This window comes from Amborella trichopoda, chromosome 5 (genome assembly GCF_054954075.1).
Source record: "Amborella trichopoda isolate Santa Cruz 75 chromosome 5, AtrichopodaSantaCruz75HAP2 v2.0, whole genome shotgun sequence".
NCBI lineage: Eukaryota > Viridiplantae > Streptophyta > Magnoliopsida > Amborellales > Amborellaceae > Amborella > Amborella trichopoda.
Genome location: NC_142340.1, coordinates 18,690,485 through 18,701,116, shown reverse-complemented (window position 1 = coordinate 18,701,116; position 10,632 = coordinate 18,690,485). Strand labels below are relative to the sequence as shown.

The window sequence follows — 10,632 nt, the reverse complement described above, 5'->3', positions numbered from 1 at the left end:
TTATCTTGACCGCAATGATAGATTTGAAAAAAAATTGACTTCAAGCTCTAAAAATAGGGTCTTCCAATATATCTAATATATTTAATGTATCGTCTAGATCATCTATTTAAAGTATCACAAATCCAAATTTCACTATCGAGAGCTTGAAATTATATAATCAGGCACATTTTCAAGTAATCACATGCGTATCCAAACTTTACTAGAGCTCGAAATTTTATAATGAGAGAAAAATTAAAATTTTCCAATCCATCGTAAGGATTTCCTTTGCGACTTTAACTTTGGTTTTATTAGTTTCTTAAAACTTGGCGATTTCTAATCTGGATAGGAATTAGTCAGGACCGAACCAGTTCTGAGGTAGTATGCGGCATCTTACTCCTCCTAAAATTCCTCCATTTATATTTAGGATCCGGTTTCTATGCGGCCAAGGCCGCACATGTAGAAATGTGGACCTATTAATAAATCTATTTTTGATATGGATTTTTGAACTTAATTTTTAACGACATGTAATCTCTAACATGGAGATAATGAATATGAAAAAATAAGTAAATTTTAAATACTAGAAATAATAACTATAGTAAGAAAACATTTGAACCATTAGTTTCTATTGTTTTTAGATGGAACGCCTACTTGCATCCATCTTTAAGATGGATGCTTTACACTTTTTGGATTGTAGTCATGCAATCCAGCCCTCATGAAACAACTTTCTTTATATTTATCTTTATTTAGATTTTCTATTGTTTTTTTCAGTTCCTTTAAATCCCCATCATATATTTTTTATTTGTTTTTAAATTTTACATCACTATTTCAGCTTAATTGAGATTGCTGGTCTAGCGATCTGATAAGAATATGTAGGTAAAGGATTCACCCCCATCCATCTGGGTTTAAAATAAGGGTATGCTTTGCATAATGTTCAACCTGAAACAATCCAATTAAGGTGTACCTCTTAAATTTTTATAATATTGATGTAAAAAATTGTTAGGATCATTTGAGAATCTATTTTTATTTCTAATTATAAAATTTTAAACTTTAAAAATGGTTTAAATCAAGTAAATCTATAAACACATGAAAATCTTAAAAATAGAAGGTACGTATATTGTGTTGGAAGATATACTATTTTGTGGATTCGAAATCTTTTTTCTTTTTCATATTCATATATTTTGATATCTGCCCCACCGGCCGAAAAAGCGATAAAGTCCTGAAGGGCTCATGTGTCATACGATAAAAGAATAAGATAAATTTGGTCCTTAAAGCCAATTCTAAAATCATAAAAGAACGGAGAGAGAGAAAGCCGGGCAACAAATCTAAAACAACCAGAAAAGCAGTCGTGGGCGGTGCATTGTGGGGCCTTGGACGGTCGCCTGTGCCTGAAAGCACCACACACTCTCTCTCTAAAACTTAAACTCAACTTTATCCCTCTCTCTAAACGTGGACCTTTTCTCTCACTACAATGTTCGTCGATTTAGAGAGAGAGTGTTGCGTTGGGTCGAGAGAGAGTATTGAGTTGAGTCTAGAGAGAGGGTCGAGTGAGTTTAGGGAGTGCTGAGCTGAGTTTTTAGAGAGAGTTTTGAGTTGGGTTTAGAGAGAGAGAGAGTGTGTAATTTACGCATTGCCTGCTTACTGGCGGTTAGTTTTTTAAAAAGTGACGTCTCCACATTCCATTCTCCCCCTTCCACTTTCTCCATCCATCTCCTCCTCTCTGCAACTGCCCATCCTCTCGCTCTCTCTTCCCCCAATTTTCAGTTTTGCGGGGGTGAAAAGCAGTGGTATAGGTAACCCCTTATCTTTGTTCTCTCTTTGTGAACTTCACTTTCACTAGAACAATGTCCTTATGCATTTCTTCCTTTAAATTCGCGATCTTGTTCTTCATGATTGCTTATTCTTTTGACAATGAGCTGTGGCCTCTCTCTCTCTCTCTCTCTCTCTCTCTCTCTTTCTCTGGGTTTGGAGGCTTAGATATTTGTATCTGTTTCTTGCCCAATAGCTCCCTTGCCCTTGTTATTGCCGGATGTTGGTTAGTTTGCAGAATTTGGTTGCTGTTGATTCGACTGATTTGAAACTGAGGTTCAATTGTTGATTTGTGGGACAAAATTATGGGTATTTTGGCTGCATGAAAGTGCTTTCATTAATGGTTCTCCATACCTTCTGATCTCGAGGACGGGATGAACAATTGTTTGTTAGCATTAATTATGAACTATTTTATGATGTGATCTGATCCTAGATATAATTTTATTGATCTTCTCTCTTGTAGTTTATGATCTTGTTATACAGTAGATGTTGTTGATGGCTTTGCCAAGATGATGGGTTTAAGATTTATGGTTCAGGTTGCTTGTGTGAAATGCATGGCAGCCTCAAACAAGAAAAAATGAAACAGCCAAATGTATCTGATTGCCAAATTGGTTTTATAAGGTGTTTGCTTTCTGTTGGAGTAATCTGGATATTATTTGCGTAATTATGTACATGCATTTTATTGATTTGTCTAACTGAAAATGTGTGTCCTGTAACTGCAAATTTTTTAGAACGCATGGAGCTACTTAAGTTATAGCTTTATAAAGACATCGACTTGCTATTCTTAGTGACCTGGATTAAGAGTTAGCATATCTAGTAGGGGCTATTGCTTCTTGATATCATGACCCTCTAGAATCTGGGAAGAGTCCTGAAGCTTGCTGTGAATCCATTTAGTGGTTCGTTCATTCTAACCAATGTGTAAAAGCATTCGTAGTATTCATACATAAATTCAATTCTATGAACTCTTAATGTGCCATTTCCTCATATGATCTAATTTGCTTAACCCATTGTGATGTGTTGTCATCTTGGCCGTGGTTGATTGCAATCTTCTTTGCTACATTTGTTGTTACACTCTCTCTGTTGTAGCCTCATATAAACTGATCCATTATTTATCTAGACTTTTTTAGCATGGTTTCAATATTTCAAGAAAGATGTAGAAAAAATATCAATGTGCATTGCAAGCCTAAATTCATAGTTTCAAAAAGCGCTAGGCGGCCATGGGGGCTCAGGCCACCCAGCACCTAGGCAGGTGCCCAGAACCTGGACGTCCCAGTTGCAAAAAAGAAAAGAAAAGATAATTTGATTATGATAATCCATAAGAATTTTGATAATCCATAAAACCATAATCCATAAGAATTTTGATAATCCATAATACCATAATCCCAGTCGAAAAAAAAGAAGATAGAAGTCAAGAAGAGAATTTTGATAATCCATAAGACCATAATCTATATTTTCATACAATGCTAGACAGTAAAACCATACAATCATACACTGATATTGTGATACACTGTAGACTGTACACACAAAAGTTAGATAGTAGACTAAAAACTAGAATGTAGAAACTAAAAATAAGAAAAAGAAAATATACAGAAATTCAGAAAATATACAATCTAGAACACAATAGTCAACACTCAACAGTTAACATTCAACACTCAACACTCAACACTCAACACTCAACACTCAACACTCAACACCAAGAGTTTTCAGTCATCATCATCGTCATCCTCATCATCAGAAGGAATAGGGTAAGCCTCATCATATACATCAGATTTGAGACCATCATCATCAAAGTCATCTCCCTCTTCATTATAACGCTCGTCCTCATTTGTTTCTTCTGAATCTGTATCTTCCTTCTCCTCTTCTTCGACCTCCCTCTTACTAGTATGTACAAATGAGGCCTTAGGAGTCTTGGCTGCTCTACCCTTTTCTATCTTTTTATAGTTCCCTGAACTTAAATATTGTATAATCTCCTCCCTGGTAACCTCAGGAACGTTTTACATGGGGCAACATCTCCCTTAATACCGGCAAGGTATTTTTTAAACCGGTAAATGCCCCATTAGTATCCTTTCCACAATAATTACATTTAATACGATTTTTGTCATTTGGATTCGAGTTATAACCATACTTCCAACCAAGATCACCACTTCTAGAAGAACTTGGAGAAGATATTTCCATAGAGCGAGGCTCATTTTTCATCATTTTCTTGTTCTTTTAAATTAAAAAATTGTCTAATATCATCTTGAATAGCTTCAGGAACCTTTTTACAATAAGCAACATTCCATTTAATACCAGCAAGGTGTTTCTTGAATTGGTTAATACTCCCATTGGTATCTTTTTCACAAAAATTACACCTTATACAATTTTTATCGTTTGGTTTTGGGCTTTAACCATACTTTCAACCTGGATCACTTCTTCTAGAAGAAGCAAAAATAGATCTATTCAAATGGCAAAGATTTTGTTCCTATTTTTGTTTTACAAAACTCATATATTGCTTAATCTCGCCTCTAATAGCTTCAGGAACATTTTTACAAGGGGCAACATCCCCCTTAATACCGGCAAGATATTTCTTAAACCGGTTTATGCCTCGTTTTGTATATTTTTCACTGCATCTAATGCAATTCTTGTTATTTGGATTCGGATTATATCCATATTTCCAACCCGGATCTCCACTTCGACTAAATCGTGAAGAAGACATCTCAAAATAAAGCAAGCAATCTAAAAAATAAAGTTTTGCACTTACTTTGATTGCTCGAACTCCAAACTCCTATCTCTGAGATGTTTTCAGGTGCTAAAATAATAAAAAACACCCTGTAATAAGATTATAAAACTCCAAAACTAAAATCTAACTAGATGATGTTTGGATCCATTTTTCGTAACTTTGAGAAACACTTCAATCCAATAAAAATCACAAAATTTAGTTTCTTTGAAGTTTTTTCTATCTAAAATGGGTTCTTGTGGGTTTAGGTTTCAAATGAACCTAAAACCCATCCGTAAAATCATTTATATTTAAAAAAACAGGCAATAGAATAAAAAAATATTTTCGCCCCTAAGCGGGTTCCGCACCGCCTAGGCGGCTGCGCAAGGATAGCAGCCCAGTTTGATTGCCTAGGCCTGGGCGATGCGTCGAAGCCTTCTAGACCGCCTAGGTGTCTGCCTAAGCGTTGGGCGGTCTGTTTTTTTGAACACTACCTAAATTTCATTAAGTCATTCATAACTACTCAACAAGTGTGTTTTTCTCAAGGTTTCGGCTATCATTTCAAGGATATTGAAATTGGATCCTGTTACGAGAATTGGCACCTCCTCTTTTGTTGAGTTGAGACAAATCATGTTCTGATTAATGTAACGAAGCGTTAACTTCTATACAGGAATGATTGCAGAAATTGACTAAACTACTTATCATGCAAATGATGACATGTAATGACCTAAACGACTCAAGCACATATATATATTAAAAAAAAGCACTATGTGCATTTGTCGCTTTTCTATTTTGAAAAGATAATCAAAGAGAATGTGGTTATAGATCAAGTATTCACGTTGCGTATTTAAAGAGGGTGTGGAAACTCTTCAGCTCTTCAGCTGATTCAAAGGAAATTTTGGGGTGTATTTTAAAAGACAAAAAAATCAGAAAGAGTATACACACGCACTGGCATTCTTTTCATAATGCAGAGGTATGATTCTATTTACTTAAGTTAAGGAGCTAAAGCCAAGGATTTCAGTTGATTCGCCTGAAGCAAAACAAATCTTAGAATGCTGGTTCATGTCTTCATACATCTCATACATATCAATGAAATTAACGATCACCAGGAAAAGAAAAAAATAAGGTGTTTGGGAACTAGATCCCAAAGATGATCCGAGAGCACTTCGTGTACAAGTTCTAGGCATAGTGCCTCAAATTTGATGGTTCTGGAATATATAAACAAAGTAGGATGGGGATACATGATCACTCTGGTGCTAAGGGGCCCTGCCACATGACAAACAGAGAGAACTACATAGAGAACTCTGCTTGTGTCCCCAGTTTATATCAATTGATCAACTCTAGTAATTGGAATGAAGGTCTCTTTCAAGTCACTGCAAAGGTCAAGGAGTTCTCCAGCCTCTCTTAGGTTTCTATGGGAAACAGGATCCCTTGTCACTCTCTTCCCATATCTCTCGTCACAGTTACTAACCAAAATGTGTAATTCTGAGCTGGAAAGAATTCTAGAAAGGGTCTCTCCTTGAAAGGGATATTGGACAAAGATGTGGTGCGGTTACCTCTCCCCACACTGTTTGGTCCCCTCCCTACAATGGGTCCAATTGCATTTATGCCCTCCTCAAACAATGAGCAAGTGCTGGGGTATAGCCTTTTCCAGTAAATGATGTATGAGGTTTGCTATTTGCTTTTGGAATTTGCAGGGGTCTTTAGGAGCTCAGCAAATAAGTCATGTCTCACTCAGCATATTGAGATATATGATCACTGAGGAAAGTGCTAAAAGAAAATCTGGTGGTCATAGAGGATGATTCTGTTAATGTTTGTAGATAGCTTAAGAAGAGTGGCTATCTTAGGCTAGGAGATATGACTGGATAATTTTCTTCATGGGAGCATAGATATTGTTCCTTTAATACTGGAACCAAGACTTCGGAAGGGTTGCTTACTGCCTAATGCTTTTGTATTAATGGACAGAGATGATAAGTCATTCTAAAGAATGTGGTGCTCCAGATCTTTATTCATGGCCTTCTGCAGTTCTGACCTGGGACATGCATTCTCTTAGAATCGTTGCCAACATTTCTGAACTGCTATTTCATCTACTACTATCTCTTGACTCGGGAACATACCCAAAGACATACATCCTGACTTTGGGAGATGAGGAGATTATGGTCCAATATGCATGCTTAGACATGAAGAATTTGCACCCATGGATGGAAGTTGGCAAAATAAGTACCGATGAATGACTTGTGATGGACACCATGAGTATATGTGTATATTTAGACGAAGGCTAGTATTTAATATGGATCCAATTGGTTCAAGAAATATTGTATTGATTATTTGGCTTCTGAAAGCATATCAGATGACATGGAAGTTAGGAGAGGGAAAGATTTTTTTTTCCTGGGATGGCATTTCCTTCAAGGGGCATTATAACTTGGTTCTGGCTTTTATGATATTTTAGACATATTAATTCCATGAAAGAAGCTCACAATCTAATATCAGATAGATATCAAATGGTTTAGAACACTCTATTACCTATCAAATGCTAGAATCTTCTCGTCCAAAAAAAATCAAATGGTAGATCTTTCATCAGTTTCCTTCCAATTATTTTCAGAGGTTGAAATTACTGTCTTCTGGGCGACTCATCTAAAAGATTTAGGTGAAATGCTGCAGTTCAAACTCCAAATATTGACTGATTTTATATTTCCGTCAAGAGAGATGTGATTTGCTGGACAGCATTATTTGTGCAGGTATATCAGCATGAGCATTCACAATGACAGCTCTATCACCATGATTTCACTCCATGTCTCAGAAAGTTATTCATCCTCATGTATCTTCCTGTTTTGAGTCCTCTCCTTTTACCTGTGACCTATCTAGGGCTGAACAGTTATTTTCTATAGTTCATGGTGGATTCTAATCCTTGCAATTTATTGGAGGGCTTTAGTCCTTAGGAATGGCCATTTTACTTGTGGGGCCATGGAATTGCTGCGATTCAACAGGTCCTGAATTAAAATTTCTTATCCCATCTAAACAATATGTACTGTTTGGAAACGTTACTCTTCATTCATTTCCCCAAATGGCTCTTTTTGCATGCCTTGGATTCTTATTATTGAAGAATAATTTCAAATCCATCTTCTTCTTCTTCTTTTTTTTTTTCTTTTTTCTTTTTTCCTGATCATTTTCAAGTCTCTATCTTCTTTTTCCCAATATCTCATGCAAACTCCTTTTGAACCATTCCATCTCAGCTACCATTCTATCTGTACCTTTCTAGCATGTCATCTTAAGTGCATTTAGGTCTTGAAATTTCAATAGTGTATAACCTCTGTTCATATTTTGGTTCCTTATTCTTAAGAGATAAGATATTATTGCCCACCTGTTATTTATATTGTGGTTCTTGTTACTTATATAGTGGTTTTTGCTTCTTTTATCATAATGAATGGATGGTTTGTATGGAGTATCACCTTTTAAATTGGATCTATGGCATAACTGCCTGCCCAATTTTTGTCTGATTTAGGCTAGCGCATTTTGCAATTAGAAATGTAGAGCTTCATTGAGTTGGTGTTGTTCATGCTTGAGGAATATGTCAATGTTAGTTAATATTCTTACAGAAGAATAAGTGATGTCCCTGGATACTGCATTGTAACAAATGTAATCTTCAATTACTCCTTGACTGATGTGTTCATTTTTAATCTTCCAGAAATGGGTGAGGAATGCTGCTCCACACAGCTCATTGATGGAGATGGAGACTTTAATGTTTCTGGTCTTGATAAGTTTATGAAGACTGTGAAACTGGGTGAAAGTGGTCTTTCTTATGCTGTTGTGTCCATAATGGGTCCTCAAAGTAGTGGTATGCTTTCTTGGTGCATTCATTTTCTGCCTGTGTCCTTAGGGATAGCCCAACAACATTATCCATAGAAGCTGTTTCACCACTTCTTTATGGTTTTTGTTTCATTTTCCATGCTCTTACGTATCAATATCTTAGTATGCTTTTGGAATGTATATATTCTAAAAGAAAACCACTCTTATGAGACTTGGATGCTCTTACGGGACTTGGAGTAATTATTTCGGTAGCCATATGTGAAATAGCACGCATTGTCCTTTCAATTTCTCTTTGTACTGGACAATAATGCATCAATATAGATAGGGTCATTCTTGTCATGAAGTTCTGTATCTTTACTTACATCCACAACCACAAAGTGAACTCGTCTTATTGTAATCATATGTCAAAATTGACATCTGTTCTGGGAAAGTATACCCTGCAATAATTCATTACATCATTGTCAATCAGATACATTTTTTGTATGCCCGAAGCTATCATATGAACTTGACCTTTTCTGCAAGGTTTCTTGAGTTTTATTTGAAATATTATTCTCTTTGCTAATCTATACATTGATCATGTACACTCAATTTTGGTATTAAAAAAAAAAACTATTGAAAAAATAGCAGTTTGGTGATTTTTGGGTGGCCCTAAATTGCAGAATCTCAAGAAAGTGATTTTTGGTTACGGGTACAATATCTTTTCCATATCCATGTTATGCACTCTCTCACATTTTCTTAACTTGTTCATACAAGCTGGATCATTTTTGGCTTGAAACTTTATGATATGGTTTTTATACCAAATGTTCTCTTTTCTTTGAGAAGTCTACTGTGCTGAAGGTATTGGAGTATTGTCATACACGATGCCATGCAGGAAAGGTCATCTTAATTTCTAGTGATTTGCATTTAGTTCTTCCATAGTGCTTTTGAAATTGTGCACTGTTCTAATTTGTAAAAGTTCCATGAGATTTTCACATTCGCCATGGGTTTAGAAGCTTACTCTGTGACGGGATTTGGATAGGGAGCTTGAGTGGGGAGTGGAAGAAAAAGACAATGAATAGAAGTTCCCATAATAATCACCAATGAACTGTCGAGCTCCACCCTGTAATAGAACGTGGCTTCTAGTATCTCTGCAATACATGGGCTATTGCATATAAAATGAAATAGTTCGAGAACATTATTTGAATGATCTGATCTCCAGAAGATGAGTAACCATGGAAATACCCATGGAATCTATTTTCTCTCATGCCATGCCCACCAGTTTATATGTGTCCAACCTTTTAATAACTCGTAGAAGTTAGCAAAAGGGAATATTCTACTTAGGGTACAATTTGATGATGCAAACTGCATCTAGGAGTGGACTAAATTGTCATTTTTCTACTTTGTTACCTTGGACAATTCTGGAATTATTTTGATTGTTAGGGATATCTTTTGTAATTTGTCATCTGTGGGTAATTTTGGGTTTAAGCAAGAAATCTAGAATAGAGAGTGGGTAAGGTGAAGTCGTAGTGAGTTATTTGTGTTTAAAGAATTAGTGGGTGTTGTGGAGTTTCCATGGCTGGTAAATTGTGAGTCCTAGAGTTAAAGTTTGAAGGCTCTTGGGAAGTTGAGTGTGTTTTTTTGAATGCAAGCTAATTAATTGTATGGGAAATAGGGTATAGGGGAAGTTTAGTTGTTTTTCAATTACATTATTGGTATTTTGGTCATTGTTTAGGGATCTCGTGTGGGTTCGCATGTAAGGGGCATTAGTAGTAGTTTCAGTTGATTAATGCAAAATAGTAGAAATCTTATCGTCCGACTTCGTATAGAGAGAAAAAGAAAGAGATTGTCCAACTTTTGGATTAGAAAGCCTCCACTACTGTGGTGGCATGACAGGGCTGAAAGTCCCATTAGTTCCCTTCCTTCCTTGATGGTGTTCAAGGGAGTTTGATGCAGAAAATAGATAAAAGAGGCCAAAAAGATTTCACGAACCATCAAAACATGCCATATTTGATTGAATCTAGCTTTCTTTGCACCAATGATTTAAAAAGCGGACTGCCCAGTGCCTAGACCGCCTAGGCGGTCCAGAAGGCGCCTAGGCTCAGGCGGCCAAACTGTGTGGCCGACCCTGGGCGGCCGTTTAGGCAGTACGGAACCTGCCCAGCATTGGGCGGCCCAGGGCTTGTGCCCGCCTAGAGGCGGAAATGGGTTTCGGTGGGGGCATATTTGATCCATTTTTTTTGTACTAAAGGGCCAAAAATTGGGGTTTTAGGTTCATGTGAAACCTAAAACTTATTGGAGCCCATTTTAGAGAGAGAAAGACCCAAAAAAACTAGTTTTCGGTGAATTCTTTTGGATCGAAAGGTTTA

The 10,632-nt window shown here is 36.5% G+C and overlaps 1 protein-coding gene across 2 annotated transcripts in view; it reads left to right on the top strand.

Annotated features, from left to right (window-relative positions):
- The first annotated feature begins 1,489 nt into the window (after nucleotides 1-1,489).
- LOC18448220 (protein ROOT HAIR DEFECTIVE 3) overlaps nucleotides 1,490-10,632 on the top strand; it is a 49,156-nt gene continuing 40,013 nt past the window's right edge. For both annotated transcript variants that reach the window (XR_016056078.1, XM_006858293.4), the window contains exons 1-2: nucleotides 1,490-1,769; nucleotides 8,166-8,315. Coding sequence is in view for 1 of the 2 variants with exons in the window: in XM_006858293.4 (XP_006858355.2) it covers nucleotides 8,168-8,315 (148 nt within the window). In the remaining variant the exon portion in view is untranslated. The remainder of the gene's footprint in view (nucleotides 1,770-8,165; nucleotides 8,316-10,632) is intronic.